The sequence below is a fragment of the Chrysochloris asiatica genome, unplaced genomic scaffold (genome assembly GCF_000296735.1).
Source record: "Chrysochloris asiatica unplaced genomic scaffold, ChrAsi1.0 scaffold00001, whole genome shotgun sequence".
Lineage (NCBI taxonomy): Eukaryota > Metazoa > Chordata > Mammalia > Afrosoricida > Chrysochloridae > Chrysochloris > Chrysochloris asiatica.
This window is the reverse complement of record NW_006408519.1, coordinates 49,578,553-49,604,690: the sequence shown is the minus strand read 5'-3', so window position 1 is coordinate 49,604,690 and position 26,138 is coordinate 49,578,553. Positions and strand designations below refer to the sequence as shown.

The following is a 26,138-nucleotide window of genomic DNA, read 5'->3' as shown; positions in this document are numbered from 1 at the left end:
AGTTATTAGAAACGAAACAAACACACCTAGAAGGTAATGGTAAGTTTCTGGAATCTCTAGATAGAAAAAAGAGTCGATTTAAAAAGTAAAACAGTTTGGGAAAACCTAAAACTTACAGTGCCCTTGACCAAGTTGCATTTTGTATGCTTTTTAAAATGGATTCTCTGTCCAAGAGCAACCTGGTGTTGCCACTGACTGGAGGAGCTGTTGGGCAGCCAGGCCGTCCCCAGGCTCCGTTCTAGCCCTGTGGGACCGGCCACCCAAGGTGTCCTCACTGTGTTTTCTACCTCTGAGCCCCCTAGGGTGGACTTACGGGTGGGACAGCAGGCCTGCGCCCCTGAGTCTCTGGACCACCACCTTCCCAGAGCTCCTCAGAAAACCCAACCCACCTCATTCTCTCTCCGTGTTTTCTCCTCCTGCCTGCAGTCTCGGCAACAGCGTTTTATAAGGCACAGCCAGTAATCGAGTTTGTTTGTGAAGTTTTGGATTTTAAAAGTATTGAAGAACAACAGAAACCTCTGACAGATTCCCAAAGGGTAAAGTTTACCAAAGAAATCAAAGGTAAGTCACTACCTGCCAGGGTACATGGGCTGAGAGTGGGGAAATCTCCAAATGTCAGGCAAACAGAATCCCCCTTTGATTTCCATAAAAGTAAGTACTCAGCTCTCAGGATGCTGGGTTCCAAGACCAGGTGACTTCAAGCTTATAAACAATTCAATTCTGATCCTTTGGAAAGCACACAAAGAAATGGGTGGCCAAATTGATGTGAAGTATCCCTAGTGACGCAGTGGTTAAGTGCTCAGCTGATAGCCAGAGGGTCCGTTGTTTGTGCTCAAGGGAGAGAGATGAGGCTTCCTGCTCTCGTGAAGATGATGGATTCGGAAACCCCAGGTCATTCTACTCTGTTTAAGTCCGAACTGACTCAGCAGCCCCCAGTGACTAAGCATTTATGTGCTAACCAAAAGATGGTTGCTTCAGACCCACCCAGTGGCTCTGTGTGAGAACCAGCTGTGGCATGCTTCTACTCAATCTGGTCGGGTCACTGTGGGTTTTCACAGAGCGTCCTAGGTAAATATGTCCTCTTGCGCAGTGCAAGGGCCGGGGAATGGTGAGCTGTGGGCGCTCTGCAGCATGGCTGTGGTGCTGTGTTCTCCATGTGACATGAGTCTTGGTTCATAGCACCCACTCCTCATGACGTATGGCAGGCATGCACATCCATCGAGTAGATAGGGTCCCAGGGCTAGCTGCTCACCTGGCCACTCTACCCTGCTCTGGCCCTGAGGGCTAAGACCACCGAAGTCCCAGTGGTTAATAGTAACAACCCCAAAGGAGGCACAGACACCTGCTCTGGGCTGAGCGTGAGCCGTCTCTTCCATCCTAGAGCGATGTCTGTGCCCAGACCGGAAGCAACTCAATGGCTCTGGCCCGGGACGACCCTATGTCTGCCCTCTTGAGAGGAGGGTCCGTAGCCCCCAGACTCAGTTTCTCTGTGTACAGACTCCTGACTGGGATGGCACTGATGTGGTCCTGTCTGTCCTCAGGTCTAAAGGTGGAGATAACGCACTGTGGGCAGATGAAGAGGAAATACCGCGTCTGCAATGTGACCCGGCGGCCAGCCAGCCACCAAACGTAAAGCGCTCCTTCCAGACTGGCCCTGGCCCTCACTGTCCCATAAGGCTCAGGAAGGACACCCCCACACCTCCACACACACAACCTTAATGTACAGCAGTAGGTTCTGAAAAGGCACCTGAGAGACTCACATCCTGAAATATGCCACCTCTATGGGTTTGAGTCCCTGTTCATTCTTCCTGGGTTTACAGGACTGCAAACCCTTTTTGTTGACCAGGCCTCAGGTGGGTGGTGGCCGGTCCACCCTTCCCCAGCCATGCACGCGGCCCAGTCTCCACATCCATGCAGGACTGCCTGGCCAAGAGTCTGCCGTGGGCATGTGTGTGTTTGCTTTAGGGAGGGGGTGGACTCAGCCCTACATGGCATATCCTGAACCCATTGGCCACAGACCATGCAGTGGGCAGTGCCTAGCCTGGGAGACCAAGATGGCCAGGGCCTTACCTAGCCAGAATGAGTGGCCTGGGTCCTTGTCTCATTGTCCATCCCCCAGCGGGCCGAGCTGTCTGACCAGAGACCGCAGAAGCCGAGGTGTAGTAGCTCTTCTCTAGGCAGGCCCTCCACTCGGGTGTAGAGCCCCCTTCTTGCCACCCCTGCTCCAGGCTCTGCTGTACAGATAGCCCAAGGAACCTTCCCTCCCCTGCCCACCCAGCTGTAGCAGGCACTTCCTGTGGGTGGGGCACTTGGCTCCTCAGGATCTCCGAGCAGGCTGGACTGGTGGTCAGCCCTGAGCCTTTTCCGTGTGGTGGATACTACAGGCACAGTGTAGGTCTTGTCTGTCTTGTGCATGTAGATATTTTCATCCCCAACTCCAGAGTCAGAAGGATTGAGGCACCCCAAGAGCTTCCAGACCATTGGTTTGAACCACAAGATTGACAATTCAAATTCATCAGCTGCTCCTTGGAAACCCTATATAGGGTCACTATGAGTCAGAACTGACTCAGTAGCACTTAACAGCAACATGACTTTCTGAGCTGACCTTTATGCTTTCTTTAAGTAACCCAGATCCCTCTCGGAAATCAGTTTCAACTGGGCCTTTTTTTTTTTGAAGGCACGTTAATGAGACTAAGACCAGTGTATTACTGAACTTGCATGTAACTGACTACTGATCCCAGAGACATTTCAAAACATATATTGCGTAGAATAAACCCCTGCCTATATGAGCTAGAAAAAAAAAAGCGATTCCAGACAATGCAGTAGGCAGGGCTTGGGACGTGTGCATCCGGTCACCACCCAGTGACGCACACCTGTGTGCCCTGGACTGCCCTCAGCTGAGCTCCTCTGGCCCTAGGTTTCCGCTGCAGCAGGAGAGCGGGCAGACCGTGGAGTGCACAGTGGCCCAGTACTTCAAGGACAGGCACAAGCTGGTGCTGCGTTACCCCCACCTCCCGTGTTTACAAGTCGGACAGGAGCAGAAACACACCTACCTTCCCCTGGAGGTGAGGCCACACCTGTGTGCATGGGCAGGACCGCTGGGGCCTGGGCAGACGGCAGAGCCTCCACACTGAGGTGTAGGTGCATGGGTGCCCTGCGCTGCAACCCCCACTGTGCTCAGCTGTGCTGCGGGGCTTTGTTCGGAGAAGGGGCTCTCCTGCTGAGATCAGGAGGGGTCCTGGTGGGTTAGGGAGGAAGCACCACGACAGTCCCTGCACAGCATTCCCGTGTCCACTCCCTGTGCAGGTCTGTAACATAGTGGCAGGACAGAGGTGCATAAAGAAACTCACCGACAATCAGACCTCAACTATGATCAGAGCCACTGCCCGGTCGGCGCCCGATCGCCAGGAAGAGATCAGCAAACTGGTGAGTGAGTGCCGGGGCCTAGGGTCCGCATGGGGTGCCCATGAGGTGCCCTCAGCCAGGAAGCCATCTGATATGGGAAAGAACAAGACCATATCTGACCCCATGCCTTTTCTCTCGCTCGCTCGCTCTCTCCAAGATGCGAAGTGCAAGTTTTAACACAGATCCTTATGTTCGTGAATTTGGAATCATGGTCAAGGACGAGATGACCGATGTGACGGGACGGGTCCTCCAGCCGCCCTCCATCCTCTATGGGGGCAGGGTACGTGCCATGCATGCTGCTGAGCTTTCACTGGGGTGGCTGAGTCCAAGAGGGGGTGCCCCCCATACATTATTCATAGCCCCTAAAACTCAGAGGTCCTCATCAAAGACTGGCTTCTTCAGGATATTCGTCGTCTTTTCAACAGATAAAATGAACGCTGTCTTCACAGTTAAAAGGCTTTTCGCTTTTATGACTGATAATCTGCTGGTATAGAATCATCTCGTTCTTTTTATTTTGTACCGTCCATCTGTCCGTCCCCTCTCCATATGTTTGTCTGTCTACTCATCCTCACCCATCCTCCTTCCTCCCACCCACCTTCCCCTCTTTCTACCCATCCACCCCCCCATCCATTCGGTTTCCATTCACCCACCCCACCCCCATCCAGTTCCCACACCCCACACCCAGATTATCTGTGGGTACCTACCAGTGGTGCCAGGGGCGACACACAGTTTTCCTTCCTGCCCTGGGGAGCCACCGTCTGGTCAAGGGGACAGCGTCCGTGATAAGGACGGTGACAAAGTCAAGGTCAGAGAAGGAGGTGTGTCTTCCCATGTGTTCTCACTCAAAACCTCTTGCCACCTGCAGAACAAAGCGATTGCCACCCCTGTCCAGGGTGTCTGGGACATGAGGAACAAGCAGTTTCACACGGGCATCGAGATCAAGGTGTGGGCCATTGCGTGCTTCGCCCCCCAGCGCCAGTGCACGGAAGTCCACCTGAAGTGAGTGCCGGGGGCATTGGGGAACCTCGGCTTCCTTTCTGGAAAATGTGGATCACTCACTCCCTCCACCACATGGAGTGGATTCCTACTCACAGCGACCTGGGACCGAATCCTAGTGCTCCTTAAGGTTTCCAAGGCTTTGAATCTTTACGGGGCAAATAGTCGCCTCCTTCTCCGTGGAGGGGCTCACCACACCAGTGCTTAGCCCCTGGTACCACCATGGTTCCTTATGTGAGCTGCGCCCTGCAGTGAAAACACTGCTTTTATCTCTCGGGCCCTCCGTGGGGACTCCTGTGGAGAATTAGCTGGCCTGGGTGGGCCAACTCAGCGGCAGCCCACAACAAAGACAACAATGTACAAAAACAAAAAGGCTCCTCTTTGTTTATTTCTGAGGAACACTCTTCAGAGTGGTACAGCCATAAAGAAAACTGGGTTCGCTGAAATGCAATTATTTTTGAAACAGTTTAGCTTCATATTTCTGTCAATTAAAGAGGAGGAGGAAACGGAGACAGAGTGTGGAAGAGACGATAAAACAGAGAGACTGGGCTGTGTATTCTTACTCATGCAGGCGGGATGTCGGGGGTGGCAGGTGAAAAGCGCTGAGTATGAGGGGAGACCTAGAGAGAGATTTGGGTCCCCCTCTCCTTGGACATCAGCCACTTGCACACCCCTAGGAGTCTCAGGGACACAGAAGTGCATCCTCACCGAGGGAGTGATGGGGCTTCCCAGGAGCTGGGTCATGGGCCGGTATAGCCAAAGAAGGACGCATCAGATACACTGAGCTGCTGCCTGACTCAGGAGCGGGACCCTTCAAAATAGCACCTTAAAGACAGCGTTCTCGCTGATGTTGTTTATTTCAAGCATTTCTCAAGGGGGAGCGACTTCGCTGCTGCAGCCTATCTTTGGGGTGGGGGCAGATGGGGAGCCAGTGGAGGGGGCAGACTGTGAGGGGTACCCAGTAGAGCATGGTCTAGATCAGCCCGGCCCAGCAGAATCTGAGGTATCTCTTCCACACAGCAGTATAGATGCTCTGGCCTTTATGGCCAGGGGCCCAGGGAGGCCTTGGGGACCAGATCGAGTAGTTTCCCCACCCCCAGTTCTGTCCTTGGCTCTCTTCTTCTGTTTGAGCTGGGAGCACAGTGTCCCTGAGGCCAGTTACTATGCAGATCCTTAAGCACACTAATATGCGCATAGTGGACCGCTAACTGGCTAGGTTTCCTTTGAGCTTCTGTACCTTGCTGTAGTAGACCACGCTGTTTTTATTTTCAAGCTTAAAATAGAAGCTATTGCTCTGCCTCTCCTCTCGCCCTGTAACTTCAAAAGGCCAGTTGGCCCAGCTGTCTGCTACTCAGACTGTGGTTTTCTACTGCGATGATGTCATCCAGATCCACACCCCACGCTCACTGGAAAAATACCCAAACGGGCATGTGGCTTGTAATTTAGTCTCTCTGAAAATACCTGGCATGCAGAGCATGGAGACAGCTTCATCTCAAGGGCCCCTGGCCAGTCAGGTGCTCCTGAGGGGGACAGCTGCTCAGGGTATTGCTTGAAAAGGACAGCGTCTCCTCCCGCCCACGGCACGCTGCGGCTGCCACTGTGAAGTCAGGCCAAAGCGTTGTGTCTTCTCGTGGTTTCCAGGTATCAACGATGGTGACAATGAAACGACACGCCTGTGGCTGTCGAGTCGATTTCAACTCATGACAGCTCGGGGGTCACACATTAGAACCACCCCTTAGAGTTGGCTTGGCTGTCGTCTCCATAGAAACAGACTGCCAAACCGTTCTTGTGTGGTGCCACTGGGTTGGTTTAGGCCAAGCCAAGCCAGACCTACTGCCATTGAGTCTTATCTTTCTCCCTCGGAGCGGCTGGTGGGTTTGAACTGTCAACTTTGGGATTAGCAGGCCAACCTTATACAGAGCAGCTCCAGAGCTTCTCCACCTTACCACAGATCAGGTTAGCACATTTCACCTCATGAATGGCTGCAGTTCTGAAAGCTTGTGGCCTCGATACACGATGTTCTGGTTTGGTTAGTACTGTGCTTTTCTCTGGTGCTCTGGTGGCACTATGGTTAAAGCACTCAGATCGTTGTGAGTCAGAACCAACTTGACAGCGGTGGGTTGTGGATTTGGGTGCCCTTCCCTGAGGGGAGCAAGGCCTCTGAGGCTTTGTGCTTTGCTGGAATGGTCCTTCTCTGGCAGGTCCTTCACAGAGCAGCTCAGAAAGATCTCGAGGGATGCTGGCATGCCCATCCAGGGCCAGCCCTGCTTCTGCAAGTATGCCCAGGGTGCAGACAGCGTGGAGCCCATGTTCCGACACCTGAAGAACACCTATGCTGGCCTGCAGTTGGTGGTGGTCATCCTGCCAGGCAAGACCCCTGTCTACGGTAGGCGAGAGGCATTGCTTCTGACAGGGGGCGTGGTCTCTGAGGGTGCCCACTTGGTGTCATTGTCGAGTGGTGCCTTGTCTGGGCCGTGCTTCCTAACAGTGCCGCAGACTTAGTGCATGAGTAGTAGGTCACCTTGACACTGGACCCGAGTGCTGCCTGGACAGAAAACTGCCTGTCCCATGCACCAAGGTGCGTGGTGAGGGCCTCTCTTGTCATTTCTTTGCCCACCTCAAATTCTCTGGAAGTCCCTCTATGCCTATTGGACTATGTGGTGCTCGCCCAGGCCTTGGAGGGTACATAGATGGATAGGGGAGAGCCCCTCCTTTCAGGAAGTCCCAGGGCAGCAGGGAGACACACAGTTCAGGAGGGCCTGCTGTCCAGACCCTGGTAAATATGTGGGGAGCCCAGTGCTCCCAGTGCAGGGGTGCAGCTAGGGCCCTAGGGGAAAGCCAGCATGGTACATGCAAGCTGGGCATCAGCCCCCCAAGTCCCACACCCAGAACTAGAACACATGCTGTCAATGTTTCCATCCTGTCCACCTGTCCGCAGAGAGCCAGGGGTGGGGCCTGCCAGTTGCTTCATGGAAGAGCCCGAGAGCCGAGAACGAGGTCCCAGGCAGCTCTAACGCCCACTCTGTATGTGGCAACGACTTGAAGAGAACTGGGCCGTTGTCTTTTGAACTGCTCACACGTTTGCTCGCCGCTGCGAGCTCTGCCTGCAAGTGCAGGCAGACCTTTGAAACACCCCTGTGATACGGCAAATACCACACTAAAGTGGCGCGCATGTGTTTTGGGGTTTCTCAGGGAATGTAAAACTTCCCACCTTCCCACTCTGCTTCTGGTTTATGATGTTGTTGATGCTGTAAAGTGCTATTGAGTTGGTTCCGATTCTTAGTGACCTTGTATAAGGTCTCCAAGGAGCAGCTGGTAGGTTTGAACCGCCGGCCTGTGGTTGGCCATCCAATGCTTGTCCTTCAGCACCACTCCAGAAGTCCTGAGGTGTGCATGAGGAGAATGTTTGAAACTTGGGCAAATGACCAAAAGGGAACACAGAACTGCCAAGTGTTCACGACCTGTTAGAGAAATGGTGCCAGTAGACGTGTTCCACACCAGCTTGTCACAGACTTTGTTTGTCAAAATGGTACTCACTGTCTGCGAAGCACAGTGAAGCAAGGGGGGCCTGCATCATTACCAGCAGGGACCGTCGAGCCCCCCAGGCCCCATGAGCTGGCCACCCAGGGCAAGGGGAAGGGAAAGGTGGTGCGGGGTAACCCAGGCCGGGTGGGACACCCCCCAGTGGCCCACCGCACTGTTGTGGATACCCCATGTGGAGAGAGAGCTGAGTGGGCATGCCTTCTGTCCCGGCAGCTGAAGTGAAGCGGGTGGGAGACACGGTGCTGGGCATGGCCACGCAGTGTGTGCAGATGAAGAACGTGCAGAGGACCACGCCACAGACGCTGTCCAACCTGTGCCTGAAGATCAATGTCAAGCTGGGCGGCGTCAATAACATCCTGCTCCCCCAGGGCAGGTGAGGCCCCTCTAACCTGCAGTGGTAGATGGGGGGGGGGGGGAAACCAGGTGGAGATGGGGACCCAGGCTCCCCTCTGACCTGTAGGTGGGGGGTGCCAGGTAGAGATGGGGGACCCAGGGCCCTGGCTGTGCATTTAGGAGGACACCCCAGTGGCGGAACCTAGCGCAGTCAGGCTCTGTTTGCAGGTGACTCAGGTCCAAGTTGGAAACATTGTTGCAGTGAAACCAGGAACTTGCTTTAGGCTTAAAGCTGTCAGTGATGCTCATATGCTTTTCACTAAATGGAGCCATGGAACAGTGTAAGACTGTCAAAGGTGGAAAACTTGTGAGACCCGTGGAGCTCCGGTTCTCACAGGTATGGCCGTTTCAGTCCCCTTCCGGGGGTGCGCCCCTAGAGCAGAGCGCTCAGTATGACCGGCCCCTCCACTGGCCAGTCCCCCTCAGCTTGGGTCTCCAGCCATCAGTGGTAAGGAGCTCACGAGAGAGTTTGCGGAGAATTCCTCCAGCAGTGGGCTGTCCTGGAGTCAGATCCTCCACCTGCCTTGTCCCTGGCACCAGCCTCTTAGATACCAGACATTCCGTTGCCGGAATCCTGCCCCGGCTGTCTTTTTCCATGCCCCCCCGCCCCCCTGAGTGTTGGTGGCTTCAGTTGTCTTCTGTGAGAATCCCAGTCTGTCACGTAGTAGAAGGTTCACATTTCCTGAGCACCAAAGAGCAGGACTGGGGCCCACCACACTACTCCCCCACCCCCACACCTTTACAGTGACTCTGACTCAAATTGACCTTGTAGGACAGGCGAGAATTGCCTCGTCTTCCTCCTGTGGAGGGGCTGATGGGTTCGAACTACTGAAGCTTTAGTTAGAAGCCCAGTGCTTACGCCGCTGTGCTACCAGGGCTCTCTGGAACTCGACATGAGAAGTTACAGGATGGCAGATCTGAACTCCCAATACAGAAACTCCTGGGGCGTCCAGCAGGAACCTCCGGTGTCCCCCAAGTCTGAGCATTCAGCCTGGCCCTCCGGTGTGGCTCACGAGGCCCAGCCGCAGAGACGGGGTGCCTCCTGCTTACAACCAGGGGCACACCATCGTGGTGGGGACGGCATCTGCAGGCCAGTGTCCTGATGTGTACCAGGCCCTCTGGAAGCACATCTGCCCAGAACAGCTCCGAGGGTGGGACTTCTCCTGTTTCTCTGAGGGGAAAGGGCAACTGTTGAACTGCAGGCTGACTCTCTGTGGCTGGTGACTGTCCTCTTCAGGGCAGGGACCCCTGGGAGGCACTTAGAAGACCAGGAAAGACATGAGATTGGAGCAGTAATACCCCGGGAGACATTTTTGATGGCCACTGTGGGGCGTGTGTGTGTATATGAGTGTATCTGTGTGAGTGTGTGTGGTTGTGTGTATGAGTGTGTGTACATACACACACCAGAGACCAGGGCTGTGCTGCTCCGTGTTCCTTGATGTGCAGAACGGCAGCCTTGGGAGAAGACCTTGGTCTCGAGAGCTTCAAGCCGGGGCTACTTTTTTCTGTGAATTTTTACTTGGGGAAAGTTTAAACGTATGCAAATGTGGAAGGCATATAACAGGCAGAAATCGTTGAGTTGCTGTGTGTTGTGTATGTTTTTACCACAGTTTAAAAGAAAACATCTTTTTTTAAAAGCAGTAGGTAGAGAATCCTGACCACCCCAGCCCACCCCACCCCTCCCTCCTCCTGTGTACATCATTAAGGAGCCCAGACACAACACACTTCATACACCAGTTGTGGGGCCGTGGACTCCCAGGCCCAGCACCCCTGTAGCTTTTCAGTGACTGGGCTGTTGGAAGTGGATTACCAGGCCTTTTCTCTGCGGCACCTTGGTATAGACTCGAACCCCCAACCTCTTAGTGAGTAGTCGAGCTCATGAGCCAATTATACCAGCCAGGAACTTACACGGTGATGGATCTTAAGTGCCATCCAGCCGGTTCCAGCTCGTAGTGACCCTGTATAGGGTTTGAGCTGCCGACCTTGTGGTTTGCAGTCCAGTGCTGATCCTACAGCGCTGCACCATGACTTAGAATCTTGTTAAGTGCCATCGAGTTGGTTCCGACTCAGAGCCACCCTGTATAGGGTTTCCAAGAAGCAGCTGGGGAGCTTGAACCACCTAACTTTGTGGTTCAAACCGACGTTGCAGTCAAGCGCATTAACCCACAGTGCCACACCAGGATAGGGTTTCCAAGGCTGTAAATCTTAGAATAGCCTTATTAGAAACCAAATTAATGCTACTGCTTTTGAATTGATCCTGACTCAGCGACTACATTGGACAGAATAGAAGCATCCCAAACTGCCAACGTTATGGTAGCAACCCAGTACTTAAGCCACTGTGCCACCAACACTCCTTTATAATAACGGACTTTGCATATGCTTGCAAAGTCCAGGCTGTGCTGTGGGACGTCACTGTGCCCCAAGCACCGCCCTGACACCCAGCTTCCCTCCATAGGCCCCCTGTGTTCCAGCAGCCAGTCATCTTCCTGGGGGCTGACGTCACCCACCCACCTGCCGGGGATGGGAAGAAGCCTTCAATTGCCGCTGTGAGTGTGTCCGTCCCCTTTGAGCTGCGGATGGGAAGGCCGGTGATTTCAGGGGGTGGGCAAAGTAGGGGCAGTGGAGCTGGCAGGCAGTAGGGTCCAGTGGGAAGAGATGGGGGTGTCCTAAGAAGCTGTGGGGTTGTGTGCTGGCACTGCCCAAAGCTGCGACCCCACACCAAGCCCTCCCTGAGACAGTTCTTGCCCGGCCTGGGCCTCACCTGCAGCTCAGGTGGTCCCTGTGGCTGCCGGAGTGTCTGCTGGAATGATGGTTTATCCTTTGTCTACCACTTCTACTTGCCATGCACAGACACAATGTCTTTTCTTGTGGTGTGGGTTCATAATTTACACACGTTTTGTTTTGTAACATTCGTTGCAATATATTTCATTTTCTTCTAAAAAGCTGCTAAATTTACAGTAATCGAGGCTTATGGAGCACCATCTTCCTGTTTATACGCCCTGTTCAGTCGCCTAGAGACGGCTGTTGCTGTTCCTGATAACTTTTTGTAAAAGTGTTCAAACTGGCTTCAGACTTTGTGGTCACCGCGGGAAGGTTTCACGCCTCTTCACAGTGCTGCTTGGGTGTGCTTACACCTGGCTTCTGTCCACTTACCTGGAAGGTGGCACGTTAACATCACCTGACTGCCCTCCTGGGGCTGGGGCTGCCAAGATCCTGCGGGGTCTGCACTAGCTGTGTGGCAGCCAGGTGTCCACCTCCTCCGGGGACCAGGGGGAGCTGTTAGCTGCCATGCCTACAGTTGCTGTATATTTGATGTGGGGGGGGGGGGGGGGGGGCAAAGTGCTGACATTCAGTGACTATCTTGGGAAAGCAATTAGCCTTAAAAAATAAAAACCGAAAACCCCAGCCCCACAGCAACAGACAAGCTGGAGAAGGTGTAGCCAGCTTCTTTGTGAGCCTTGGTAACCACCACCCCCCAGCCGAAGCTGAGCCCAGGGAGGGTCTGCTTGGCCCCCTAGATCTGGCCAAGGTTTCCTTCGCCTTGGAATGTGCTGACAGCTGCTAGTCACACACATAGAGGAGAATGGTGCAGAGCACCCCCTTCGTCCAGGTACCCTGTACCAGCCCCTCCTTTCCTTTCCCCGCCCCCCAGGTCGTGGGCAGCATGGACGCCCACCCCAACCGTTACTGCGCCACGGTGCGGGTCCAGCAGCACCGTCAGGAGATCATCCAGGACCTGGCTGCCATGGTGCGTGAACTGCTCATTCAGTTCTACAAGTCCACGCGCTTCAAGCCCACCCGCATCATCTTCTACCGAGACGGCGTCTCCGAGGGCCAGTTCCAGCAGGTGGGCCGTCCTCATCTGCCTGTCTGCAGGGCTGCTGAGCGGTGCTCTCTGCCTCTAGGATGCACCGCATGCAAGGTCTCTGGCTCTCCTGGGCTCCCAGTCCTGTGCCCCTGCATCGTGGTCATACCCATTTACAGGGGACAGGGTCATGCCTTTCTCTGTCTGTCCACCATCTCCCCGTGAGCATGCTGAGTACCCTTCAGAATAGCCACTGTGGACTTGGTGAGCGCTGAACCTGAGACACTTCCCTAAGATGTAATGATGATTAATTAGGACCACAGGCTGTGGCCAGTGTCTAGCCATTCCCACACGGTGACAGACGGTGACAGCAGAGAGCAGTCATTCTTTGTGTCCAACATGCCCATCAACACACCATGTGCTCAGCTGTCTCTTAGAACCTTCCCAACAAGGCTGCACAGCGGGAGAGTTCCCATTTTAGAAGTGAGAACTCTGGGATTCAGAGAGGTTACATGGTTTCTGAAAACCACACAGCCTCTTGGCGGTAGGACTAGTGTTTTACTGCAGGTTCAGTCAGCTCTTGAGCCAGTGTTTTTTCCTACTGTCCTCTGGCACCTTGTTGCTGCTATGTGTAGTTGTTGTTGTTAAGTGTGATGGGCTGACCCTGCTCGGTACCTCCCAGGTACTGTTTACCAAGCACTTACAGCGTTGTGGGCCTGTGCTCAGCAGCTTCGGGTGGTAGCTAATGAAACCGGGAGACCAGGCTGTGGTGAACTCTCAGAATCCCAGAGCTCTGGTGGGAAGCGGCTGTGTACTCAAGCCGCATCCACTCTCTCCTGAGCGGATAAAGAAACATGCTCAGAAAAGCAAAGTCCAGACCTCGAGGACTTAACTACTTGTCAAATGTGGTTTAGGAATTCACTTTGTAGGTTGCAATGGTTAGGTTCTCAGCTACTGAACAAAAGGTGAGTGGTTCGAACCCACCTAGTGGCTCCATGACTCCATGGTTCCGCCGAGGAGACCCTGTGTTACAATTCTGTCACGAGGTCACTGTGAGTCGGAACGCACTCAGCAGCACTCAACAAATGACAACAACCAGGGACTACTAACCAAAAGGTTGGTGGTTTGAGACTACACAGAGGCACCTTGGAAGACAGTCCTGGTGGTCACAGCTTAGTAAGCCCACGAGGCAGCTGTGCTCTGTCACGCAGGGTCACTGTGTGTCAGAGTCGACTCAGCGGCTCCCTGACAACAGCAGTGACATTCCACCAGTCAGCCAGTGAGCCTCCTTCTCTCGGCAGGTCCTCCACCATGAACTGCTGGCCATCCGTGAGGCGTGCATCAAGCTGGAGAAGGACTACCAGCCAGGGATCACGTTCATTGTCGTCCAGAAACGGCACCACACGAGGCTCTTCTGCACCGACAAGAATGAGCGGGTGAGTCCTCGGAGCCTCTGAGAGGGGTTGCGTGGGGGCCGCCCCCGAGGCCAGAGAAAGAGGGTGTCCGTGGCAGGGGTAGTCACGACATGCCTAGCAGAGCGTACACCAGGTCAGCCGTTTCTGTACGCACGACCCAGAGACGTTGACTCCACTCATGGAGTTGGAGGACCCTCTCCCTCTCCTTTCCGAGGGGCTCCACTCTTGGGGGTGCACACTCACTGCCCCCGTGGATTGCTGTTGTCGACTTGGCCCCACATACACAAAGAGGAGCGTAGTTCTCAAGGTAGAAGTTCTTCATCGCTGAAAGCTAAGCGATGATTTGTTCTTAAGAAGGCTTTAAGGGCCATTGTTTGTTTCGGGATTGGTGATGGCAGGCCAGTGGTTTCAGGGATGCATCCTGGGAGTTTTGATTCATAGGCTCTTGGCTAAGTGCTGCGGAACTCAGGGTCAGATGTTTAGAGTGAGAATTCTCCCCCCTGAAGAAGGTTGCGTGTCCCCTGGTCAGAAGTGCATTCTTTGTCCCAGTAGGATAAGGAGAAGTAAAGCCACACACACGTCGATAGCACTCAGTCTTGTAAACAAAAACCAAGCAAAACAAGCCCACTGCCCTCCGGTCGGTTCCGAGTCATAGTGGCTCATAGGGTCTCCTAGGCTGTTCATCTTTCTGGGAGCAGAAAGCCTCCTCTTTCTCCCAAGAAGCGGCTGACCTTGAGGGTAGCAGCCCAGTGCTTATCCGGAAGCACCACCAGCGTTCCTTCATGTTCTTACAAGTGCCTACAAAATCAGACATCACCCAGAGGGTGAGATGCGAGGCTCACTCCATTGGTACGATGAGGCCAGAGTTTTAGCAAGCCCTCGGGTGCCCCAGAAATCAGTACAGGAGCACACCCTGTCTTCCTGCGTGCAGGAGAGACAAAACCAGCGCAGAGCAAATAGTGAAAAACAGACACGCTCTGTCACACCAAGAACTCGCCACAACCCCAAGCTTGGCTGTGCCTAACAGCAGGGCCAGGGATACATAGCACAAGAAAAGTGAATTCCAAGGGGAAATGATCAAGTCCCCTATCAAAGAGGGACGTTTTAACACATCGACCGTCGGCCCTCATTATCCAAGGATTCTGCTTCAACCAACTGCAGGTGGAAAATATTGAGAGAGAGCGAGTAGGGGTCAGAGCGATCCCTCAAAGGCTAAGAGGGAGCGGAAAGTGTTGTATCTGTACCATTCCCGTTGTATTATGTCTGAGACATCTTCTAGAGAGGGTTTAAAGCCTACTGGAGGGTTTTGGAAGGCTCTGTGCACGCCTGCCGTGTTATATAAGGGATTTGGGCTTCAGCGGATTTGGGTACCCATGGGGGTCCTAGAATGAATCCCTGGTGGATACTGAGAGACAACTGTAAATCTGAAACTAAGGAACCCTAGTGGCACAATGGTTAAGCACTGCCCTGCTAACTGAAAGCTCAGCTCTTTGAACCATGGGAAGAACCACCTGGCTATCTGTCCCCATAAGGAGTACAACCCTGGAAACCTTGTGGGGTGGAGGGGAGCCACTCTCCTCTGCCCTAGAAGCATCAACACACAGCAAAGTCCAGTCCATGTATATATATCTTAAAATGGCAAGACTGGCCAGCTCTGTAATCCAGAACAGGTATGAGTCAAGTGTTGTACACCCCGCAGAGTAGCGCAGTATAGAGTTTATAGGTCGTAACACAGATGAATCTGTAGCAAAAATCCCAAGTCTGTGTGGGATTCATAAATTCTGACTTTGAGGTTGCATCTTGGCACATAAGAGGGTATCGAATGAGAGAGGAGTACTACTTCCACATACGTTTCTTTTTGAGAAATTCTGAAGGTGCACAGGAGCTCGGCACGTTTGCACACATATTTGTGTGAAATGCCGCCCAATTTCAACAATGCTCTCCTGACTTTGGTGACTGGCTGGGGCAGGAATGGGGCGATGCTGGGGGAGCCGAGGAGTGTTGCTCCAACAGTAACTGGGTCCTGCTGATGCTTTCCAGCGTCAGGTGAGAGTTTCTATAGCAAATGTGTCTTCCAGCCAGTCGTTCATCCAGGAAATATTGCATGACATGGACTACCATCTCCACGGTCTCCCCACCTCCTCCCTTGGGGTCCCTGTTTCCTTTTGTCCAATTTCCCTGCCCCTTCCCACCTCCTCCCTGCCCCTTCCCACCTCCTCGTGCTTGGCCTTGGGCACATGGTGCCCTTCTGGTCTCATTGTTAATGGTTCTATGGAGCAACTTCTACATGGGGTCGTTGTTGGTTTCATAGTCTTGTCTATTATTTGCTCCTCCGGGGTGTTTGTTTTCAGTTCTAGTTAGAAGGTTGCCTCTGGGCAATAGTCTTGGGCGCTCCTCCAATCTCTGTCAGCTCTTTCTGACAAGCAGGGTTTTTTGTTTTGTTTTGTTTTTACTTTCAATTCAAATTTTGTTCTATATTTTCAGCCATTCTCCTAGAGACCTTTTGTGTGGTCTTCTGTGACAGCCAGGCACTGTCTTGGTCTTCTGGTCTCAGGCTGGAGCAGGCCACGGTCCCTGTGAGCCCGTAGTCCTAGGGAATGAGTACGTCTTTGAGTCTGTGGTCTTCTTCGCTCTTCTCTGCTCCAGGCGGGAAGAGCCACTCACACACTTTTTTGGACATTCACCAAATCGTAGACTTCATTTCATCTCAGGGATGGAGATTCTCTCTATGCAACAACATTTACCTGTGCCTCTCTATGTGTCCTACTTCCATTCCATGCAGCTTCCCATCCCTTCTTAAGACCCCCGCAGCTACTCACCAGACTAGGATATAGAGCATTATCTTTATGGTCTAGATGTCCCTCTCCCCGCTGTGAACTTGGGTCACCGTATGTTCCTAAAGTTTAAGTTTGTATCGAGTGTCATTTGTAGCCCCCCAACTCTGCACTGTCCTGGCCTTCAGGTGGCCCTGCTGAGGCTGTGTGCTGGCTGGTGGGCCTAAAATAGGATGTGTTTGTACACAGAAACTGGGCCGGCAAATGCCCCGTCTCCAGTGTGATTTCAGCCTTGTATTTGGTGCCTCAATCAAACTATCACTAACGTCCATCCCTCAGTAAATAGGACCATGCTGCACCTGTGGGCGTTCATGGGCTGTGAGAGCGACCACCCATTCCTCAGAGAATGCCCACTTCTGTCATGGTGACAGTGCCGTCTTACTCTCTCCCTGGGGCCCTGGCACACACACTGAGCAGTGTAAAGACTTGGAGATGAGGGCGTCTCTGACCCCCACAGTGCGGTCCGGCCAGCGGCAGCACAGTCTCATTTCCGGGCCCCCTTGATGCGCCATGCCTGGGCTCTGGGTGAGTCTGATGAGACCCTGTGTTGCTGAAGGTCGGGAAAAGTGGAAACATACCAGCAGGCACCACCGTGGACACGAAGATTACCCACCCGACCGAGTTCGACTTCTACCTGTGCAGCCACGCCGGCATCCAGGTAAGGGTGGGGCTCCCCTTCCCTCTGGTCAGGGCCCAGGGTCTCTGTCCTGTTGTCTTCACGTTCCGCAAACTCCTGGTGAGCACAGACCACATGCGGTCCCTGAAGACGTCGTGGTGGATGGTGCAGGTGAAGCTGCAGCCCCCCACCAAGTTGACCTTCCAGCTCAAAGAGATACTGCCCAACCAACAAGCAAGTCTTCTGGACAAGATCTCCTTGCTGCCCATGGATGGTCTAGGGCCTTCCCATAGGGTCAGACACTGAACAGGGCAGGGAGACATGGCAGAACGGCTACCAGAGGTTGGGCAGCACCAGGTCCATGTGCAGTCTCTGTATGTGGCCTTCAGATGACCAAAAACACGTAAAAGAATACAGCCCTCATGTTCAGACACCCATTTTATAACGATGATCAGAAACACAGAATTATTACTGGAGAAGGAACCCTAGTGGCATTGTAGGTTAAGCACTGGGCTGCTAACCACAAGTTCAGCAGTTCAAAACTCACCAGCCACTCCACAGGCGAAAGATGAGGCTGTCTGCTCCTCTACACGTTTACAGTCTTGGGAACTCTGTCAAGGTTTACTGTGCGTTGGATTGGTGGCAATGGCTTGATTCTTAGCGATTGTTTTTTCCTTACCTTTAGAGATGAAGCATCAATTCTGACTCGTAACAACTCTGTAGAGAGCAGACAAGCTCAGCTTCCTCCCTGGGCGCAGCTGGTGGGTTTTGAACCACCAGCCTTGTAGTTAGAAGCTCAGTGCTTCCACTGCATCCCCAGGGCCCTTTAACACATCACAGTGAACATCCTCAAAACAAGTCCCCATGGCCTGTTACCTGCCAGACATGGGCCACTTGGTGTGCACGTGTGTGCTTGAGCTGACGCTCTGCTACGCTTCCAGGGGACGAGCCGGCCCTCCCACTACCACGTGCTGTGGGATGACAATCGCTTCTCCTCCGACGAACTTCAGATCCTGACCTACCAGCTGTGTCACACCTATGTGCGCTGCACGCGCTCTGTGTCCATCCCCGCGCCAGCCTACTACGCTCACCTGGTGGCCTTCCGGGCCAGGTACCACCTGGTGGACAAGGAACACGACAGGTGAGTGACTGGCTGAGTGTCGAGTTTCCGCTCGTGAGTTGGTGGCTTGGCAGCGTGCTAAAGGCTGCACCCTTTTCTGTGTGTCCCTGCAGTGCTGAAGGAAGCCATACCTCCGGGCAGAGCAACGGCCGCGACCATCAGGCCCTGGCGAAGGCCGTCCAGGTCCACCAGGACACACTGCGCACCATGTACTTTGCTTGACATGGTTTAGTGTTGAGCGACTGTGTACCGAGTTGGATTCACACGAGACCAGCTACACTCAGACCAACAGACGCCCAGCCCTTCCGAGACAGCCAGCTTTGAAACATGAAATGTCCTTTATTTGACCAGATTCGCCGGTGTCCCAGAATGCCTTTCGTCCCAGATTTCAAACTCGAATTCTGAACTGCAGACCTGTATGAGACCCGCCCCCACCCCACACTGTCGTAGGAAATATGGTTTGCCAAAATCTATAAGCTGCTTATTAAAAATAGAAGTTCCGTGTTTCCTAAAAAAGAAAAAGGAAGAAAAGGAAAAAAAAAAAAAAAAAAAAGAAAGTAAGAAAGTTCTCCTAAAACCAATCTACGAACTCAGGGCTTAACAACATTTTTAATTTATTTGGTCATTCGATTTACTTGTTTTTAACACATGGTTCTCTGTGAAACGGATGGGCTCAAACTAGCTGCGAGCGTGAAAGGTTTCAAAGCCGCCAGCTTCCTAGTGTTGTCACGGGAGCTGAGCTCTAAGTGGCCCTGGTGGGTCCCCCGGGACCCGGCAGGGAGCTGTGCCGTGGCGTGACCACAGGTGACTCAGTCCTGCCATGGTCTTCCTCTGACTCCGCTCGAGGTAAGCAGTGGCAGGAGACAGGCTGCGTGTGTTTACAGCATTGCTAGGTCCAGAGAGATTGGCAGACAAGTGCCATTTTAATAAAAGTTTATTTAAAGGAAAAGAGAGACAGTATACCGACAGTCTAATCGTAAGGTTTGTCCTCTAGGACTGACATTTATTTTCCAAAGTTTCTAAAGAATACGGGTCTGTGGTGATAAATACAGTACAATCCTTCTTCACTCTTAATGTCTTCAATGTTAGAGAGAGGAAAACTATATATCTGATTTGCAGTATTAATGTGATAGGTAGATGCTGTTAGTTTTGGTTTGTCGTGTTTTTTGTTTTTAATTTTATTTACTATGGGGTGCTTCTTGTGACCTGTTGACCTATCGAGTGTGTGGGGAGGGAGGGCCCTAGTGTTTATGGGCGGGGATATGCAATTGATGCCGCCACGGCGAAGCGTGTAACTTCACCCACCCCCATGTCCCTCTTGGCCCCCTTGGCCCTCGGCCCAGTCCAGCCCAAGTGGAGTTAATTTATCTTTCCATTGCCAGGAAATGAATTGGTTGGTGCGTGTGCGCGCCTGCCCCTCTGTGCGTGCTGGTAGAAATGTATCATAGGACCCAGACACTGAAAGTGTGTAGCAAGACGAGGACGTTGCCTTTCTGGGAGGGACGGGGGGGGTGGGGGGATAGCCGTTGGCAGCGGGGCCCTGACCCGAGGAAGGCAGGACACCTGTGTTAGGATTCGCTTTCTGGGCCCCAGGTGTGGGTTTGCCAATCTGTAAACCATTGCACTGATAGTAGACAACTCAGAAAAGACAACAGAAGACAAAGCTGTGTTTGTACCCATTGGGCTTCTCTTGGTCCTTGTACACTATTTTCCTAAGATTCCAAACCAGGCTGCGCTCCAGGGGGCAAAGACCCCCTTCCCCATTAGTGCTGCTTTGTGCTCTCCAGGTTCCCCCTGCCCCCGCTGGGGGCCCCACCACGCGATGTGTACCTCTGGCCCTGTGTGGAGGTGGGGGGGGCATGGGCACCTCCTACTGGTGCAGACGCCCCGGTCTGTCCTCACTGGTGGGATGGGGCCGGGAGTCATAGGTGACAAAAGAATGACAATGGTTTATGATGCTGTATTCTCAGAGTAGGTGTGTGCCTGTGTGCGTGGCGATGTCTCACCGATGGTATCAGTCTCTTCTTGGTGTGTCTTTGTAACAAAGCTGTGGTCTTTTTGGATGGCAAGCCTTCACTCTAAGAAAACTCACGCTGCCCTGTCGCTCTGCGTCAGGTGGCACTTGCTCCTCTCCTCAGACGGACACACACACATACACACACATACACACACACACACACACCCTTGGCCTGAGTTATGAGGAGGAGTCAACTGAGAGGAAGGGAGTGTTCTTCATGATAAACTTTCCAAGTCTGAAATTAGGCTCATTGTCAGCCATGTTTAGAATCATCTAGAACTACATGTTTCAAAGGATGTGATGAATCCACTGCCTGCAATGAGTGTGTGTGTTAAAGATCCAGGTCCTGGGCCCCTTGTGGTCCAAGGCCCGCCCAGGTCAGAGGACCTGGCTGAAGAAACCAGTGGTCTCACAGGTTTTCAGAGAGCCCTGTTCAGGCTCCGAGGGATGGGGTGCCATTGTTGGGTGATGTTTTCCAAACCTGAGGAAGACAGGGCTGGTGGAAAATGAGACCTACCTAGATTTTATTTTTTTAAATAACTTTAAAGGGAAAGTTTTCTTGTAGGTGGTCCACAGAACTTGGGGAAGGGTACTTGCCGAATTTCCCTAGTCAAGACCTGAGCAGACCAGAGGTCTCCAGATGGGTTTGTGCACACATTCGATCGCTTCTGATGGCTCCGAATGCAAATGCCTGTAATCACAGTTTCTCAGGTAAATAATTGTTCTCCCCAAACTCTTATCAACCCCCACACCATTGGGATTTATGTTCCCATAATGAAGGAAAACCACCAAACTGAGGCTTTTCTCCCTAAATTTGGAGACCACGTAAGACCTCAAAGTACAGTGGGGTATACCCCTCACCCCCAACTTCTGTTTCCAGCTGCCCCTCTACAATGGAGGGCTACCCAATGCCCCCCACCCCCACCCCCGCATGGCACCACCCTGTTTGGTCTCCCAAGGTGCCGGGCCGTTCGGATTTAAGGGAGTCCTCTCCCTAGCTCAGTCTCCCACCCCACTGTTAAAGTAAGGTGTGCCTTGCTTAAAGCAAACTGAATGTGAAAATCGTGGTTTCAGAAATCTGAGTTTATTTGCAAGAAAAATTGGGATTTATCTCATCCAGTTCCATTCCTATGCTGGGACTCTCACTCCCAATGAAACTGTTGTCATCAACTCTCCTAATATTTTTTCAAAGACTCAGTTTTTAAACAAATTAACGGCACCCCATCCTCTCTCCCCAAACTATCACTCTAGGCAGGTTCTCCCTGGAGTAAGTAAATGATGAAAACCCAGGGGAGCCATTTCAAGCCACCATTTTGTACAAGAGCCATTGGTGATGTTAAGATACCATCCTGTTATTTGTGTGAGTTATAAATGCAGGCTCTTAGTTCTATAGAGAATTAATTTTTTTAAAAAACTGGACATGCCCATACTTTTGGGAAGAGGTTGCTTGGTTTTGGTTTGTGTGTGTTTGCTGCTTGAAGAAGTCTTTTGCATGTTCACGTCTGATTCTCCATTTTAGGGTCTGCAGCTCCCTTTCAAGGTTGTGTTGCTTTCTGGAAGGATTCTCCCGCTCCCTCCAGAAGGTTTCGCCTGCAGAATGAATGTCTGAGCTCTAGAATGCTTGTGTGTGGGCAGCCCCTGTACCAGGCTGGCCAGTGTTTACCCCAGACTAGTGACCGTTCATTACAAAGGACACTGTGAGTTCGGTTCCTGCCGCAGGGATGAGGTTAGGGGACGGGGCCATCTTGTTGCTCTGTTATTTTTATGGTTGTGACATGCAAGCGTTGCTATTTATTTGGTCCTTGTCTGCCCCGTTTGATCTGGACTCTGTGGGTGTGGCTTGGCCCCCCCACCCCCACCCCCTCGCATGTGGTACCTAGTGGATATGACCAGACTTCTTTCCCCAGCTTTTGTACCTCACCTAATGTGTACCTTCAAGTTTGCCAGATGCTTTATTTTTTGAGAACCATAGAAGTAAATTTTTCTGAATGAAATGTGCTTTTTTCTTTTTCTTAGCTATGCAGGAATGTGACTTTTGCATTGGTGTGCGAGTGATTTAAATTTTATTTTTACAAGGCCGTTTTTCAGCCAGATTCTATATTTGATACAAGATGTTAAGGGTAGACCAGCCAAGCGTTGCGCGGTGGAGAGCGAGGCATTTGGGGCCGGGAGGCGGCCTCTCTCGAGATGGCGTGCGGTCAGTTTCTCGGTGTTATCAGAACCCGAGTGACTCTGATCTGATGGTTAGTTGAAAGGATTTTTGTGGGCATTTTCCTAACCCTCCAGCGATTCCATGAGTGTTGGTGTCGTCACCGACAGTGGGTAATCCCAGTGGCCCTGACAAGCCATAAGCCATTGGTCTGTGACTTCTCATGACTCACAAGGAAAGGGATGTACAATAAAGTAGAAACTCCCTCAGTGTTCTGCACCTTGCTTTTCAGGATGCAAATGTTTTATTTATATTCTGAGTCCTCCCTCCCCACCCCACCCTATGCCACCCAAAACGTGGCTTTCGAAAGGCAGGCGTCTGTCTGTATGCGCTGACACCATATTTTGTAAGGAAATTTTTCAACTGAAAACAATTGCACTGATTTTTTTTTTTTTTTTTTTTTTTTGCCATCTTCCTTTATCTTATGCCCAACTTTGCATCTGCTGTACTTGTCTGACAAGATTGCCAATAGGTTCGTGGCAGCAGAGATGACGTGAACACAACACCTTGCTTTGTTTTGGCAAAATTACCCCGGTTTTCAGTATTATGTGTAGAGTCGCGTGAACTGGGCTCTGTTGCTTTCCCCAGTTCACGTCTGTCTACCATTCATGAAGGACAAACTAGACTTGCTTTCTCATTGTTCCGAAAGGACAATTCCAGCCTGGTTTTACTATGCTCTCACCCTTCAAGACCTGACCATTTTAACTTTCCAGAGGCATTACTGTAAACACTCTGAACACTTTTTGGTCTGCTTGCCTGTTGCATCGAATTGACCCTGACTCATTGTGACCCTGTGGAACAGAGTGGAGCTGCCCTAGGAGGCTTCCAAGTCTAGCTTCTTGCAGAAACAGACTGCCACCTCTTTTTCTGTTTAAACCGTTGACCTTTCGGTTAGCAGCTGAGTGCTTAACCCACAGAACGACCCGGGCTCCGTTGGTCTGCTTAGATCCTTGTTACTCGACCCGGCTCCCAAAAGTGTCTTCTACATCTGGCCAGAGAACGGGTGTGAGGATACCTCTTGCTTCTTCTCTCTGATCAGTTGCCCTTGTAAAACCTTGAGGTCATTGTTGTGCCCAGTATGGGCCTTGTGTCTTCACACATAGATGCAAGCGAGTCCCGAAAAAACAGGGCGGTGCCTATGCACCTCGTGATTTTGCTTGCTGTCTGCCCTTCACTGCGCTCCAGCCCCACGTGTCATTTCTTTGTGGTTGTGTTCCGAGTGTGCAGAGCAGAAGAACTTGTGAATCCTAACCTATCGCCTGTTTTCGTGTCTTGCTGCCGCCATTGTGGTCCCCCCACCGACGTTTCTTGGGATGTGCTTTGCCGTTTTATTGTCTCAAATGAATGTATTGGCTCAGCCAAATCACTCTGATGGTTTCTAGAAATACCTTTTAGCTTAAAAAACAAACAAAATGAGTGCAGATAAAGGCTACCTCGGACTTCCTCGCAGATGAGTGTTTGCTCTCAAGCTTAGCGACCCACACTGAACATAGCCAAAATGTTGCCCAAGCCAACCGAATTGTGAGCTTTGCTCTGTTTGGCTCTGGCTTGAACACGTGAGTGCCATACTGTGACTCCCAGGTGGCCCTCCTGATCCTCTAGGAGCTGAACCAGTTGTCCCCAGTGCTGTCCCGCTCCAAGATCCCAGCACAAGTGAGCGGAAAGAGGTCCCCTGACACTGCATGCTGCCCCCTACTGGCTGGTGCGTGTAGCAAGACCCTGAAGGGGACTCCTACCCTGACTGTCCTCAGGACAGAAGCACTTTCTCAGCTTTCTTGACGCAGCTCCCTTCTCCCTCTTTTGTACACTCTGGAAACTCAGAGCACCGACTCTCAAGTCCAGCGTAAAGACTACTGCAGGGTTTCCGAAGGCAGTGCAGACTTTCAGTGACCACTGCTCTTTACTTAATGAGAACCGGATGTGCAAAACCAGAACCTGGTCTTGGAAGGGAACCTGGGGGCCCGCTGCTGGTGGCACTATGGGTGGTCTGCCCATGCTGGCTTGCAGGACATCTACCACAGCGTCAGCTCACAGCTGGGCTCCCCGTATTGTGACCCACTACTGTGCTGAGCCTTGCTGATTTCACTGCTTGCTTCAGGTTCCTGAAGTTCTCTGATCTTGAGTTTGGCAGCTCTGTCAGCTTGCTGTGGAGTTAGCTCTTGGGGGCAGGTGGGCAGCTCTGTGTTTGCAGATGTCTAGATGTGTGACGGGGTGTACACTGGACATTACCTGCGACCCGGTGATTCCCCATGCCATGCCTCCTAGAGCAGCCCCCCCTTGTTCTGCCCTACAGCGTGCTCTGATCCCCAAGAGCCCAGTGTTCCTGGGTGGTTCTGCAGTCACACTCTCGGGCACACAGACTGTCGTGAGTGCTGGGCTTTGGGGGAGCACAGCATCACTGGTCCTGGTGGTTCAGCCAGCACCTGATACTGGGGCTTCTGAGGCACCCCGTGGCCCCCTGTGTGACTGTCAGTCTCAGATCTGCTTAACAGAGAGCCCTTCCACCATCTTTGCCTTCATGACAGCTCATAAGAAAACAAGAGCTGGAACGTTCTGTCTCCCTGGTTGATGTGAAGCTATAGATGTGTCGGTGTTTGATGTCCTCTGTGCTGTGATGAGAAAGTCCTGTCCTCCCCTCACTCCCACCTCCTTTTGGGGAAGGATGACAGGGGCCAGATTATCTCCTATTTAAAACCTTCTTGGAGTTGAGTTGTTCAGAGTCAGAACTGAAACACCCACTCGGAATACCCCAAGTGTCTCCAGAAAATCCGAGTGCTTTCCCGAACGTTAAACATCTCAAACCAGCAGACTCAGTGCTGGGCACTCCGGCACCAACTGAGGTGCTCACATGGACCCTGAGGCAGTTGAGTACTCAGGAGGGCTACATCCCACGGGCTGGCGGGTCCCATGCTGTTACACCCGAAAGAGCTGCTGAGGACTGGGCTCAGACCTGTGCCTTCCAGCATCAAGCATCACGCCAGGCTGTCTTGTATTGAAAAGTGCTGCCCAGCCCACCCTCAACTGGGTGGCTCATAGCGGCACGTCCCACACACCCCAGCCCGGCTCCAGCCACTGGGACGCCAGGAAATCAGTGCCTATCTCTCAGCGAGGCTGTGACCATAACCATCGGCCATGCCTGGGAGCTCTGGTTCTCATAGTCACTCCACAACAAAATGGATCCCCCTGGAAAGGCATTGGAAGCCTGTCTTGATGAACTGTATGGGAGCCTTATCTCTAGGGTGCTAGCCAGCCCTGGTTCCCTTCTCCCGGCACACCAGCGATCACTGTCACGTGGCTCAGGGACCTGAGGTGTGCATGTGATCCCGAGCCATCCACTTCAGACTCTGCTCTGACATTGCTTGAAATCCAACTTCTGTGACCAACTTTTTCTAGCCAGGGCCCTTAGATGTTTCTTAACTCCTAGACTGATTGAAAATCAGCCTTTTCTGTCATGAGTGGACTTTGTTGGTATAAGCGGGGAGAGAGTACAATGTCTTTAATTTTAAATTAGAGAGAACATCTTTCTTGATGGCTCCTGTTGCCCCTTCCCTCACCCCAAACCCTCCCTTCAGAAAGATATGGGACCTTTTCTTGGGCAAGCGGTGAGGGCTGAAGAGGGAATCCTAGGCCCACAATTTTGGTTCCTATGCGAAGTCAAAACATTCAACGTAGCCTGACTGACCAACTGGAATCCCAGCTGCATGTCACTCAGCACTGAACTAACACAAATCCTGAGTTTGATAGTGGATTTTAACATAGTTGTTGAAGGTATGAATTCATGTTTT

General features: G+C 52.3%; 1 protein-coding gene across 2 annotated transcripts in view; it reads left to right on the top strand.

Moving 5' to 3' along the window:
• The window catches only part of AGO2 (argonaute RISC catalytic component 2), a 36,609-nt gene extending 17,966 nt beyond the window's left edge, over positions 1-18,643 (top strand). For both annotated transcript variants that reach the window (XM_006830725.1, XM_006830726.1), the window contains exons 5-18: positions 427-561; positions 1,542-1,629; positions 2,918-3,065; positions 3,307-3,426; positions 3,563-3,685; positions 4,271-4,404; positions 6,603-6,787; positions 8,158-8,317; positions 10,793-10,883; positions 11,990-12,184; positions 13,444-13,578; positions 16,948-17,049; positions 17,949-18,148; positions 18,241-18,643. In XM_006830725.1, the coding sequence (XP_006830788.1) occupies positions 427-561; positions 1,542-1,629; positions 2,918-3,065; positions 3,307-3,426; positions 3,563-3,685; positions 4,271-4,404; positions 6,603-6,787; positions 8,158-8,317; positions 10,793-10,883; positions 11,990-12,184; positions 13,444-13,578; positions 16,948-17,049; positions 17,949-18,148; positions 18,241-18,349 (1,925 nt within the window). In that variant the 3' untranslated portion in view covers positions 18,350-18,643. The remainder of the gene's footprint in view (positions 1-426; positions 562-1,541; positions 1,630-2,917; positions 3,066-3,306; positions 3,427-3,562; positions 3,686-4,270; positions 4,405-6,602; positions 6,788-8,157; positions 8,318-10,792; positions 10,884-11,989; positions 12,185-13,443; positions 13,579-16,947; positions 17,050-17,948; positions 18,149-18,240) is intronic.
• Positions 18,644-26,138: the final 7,495 nt, after the last annotated feature.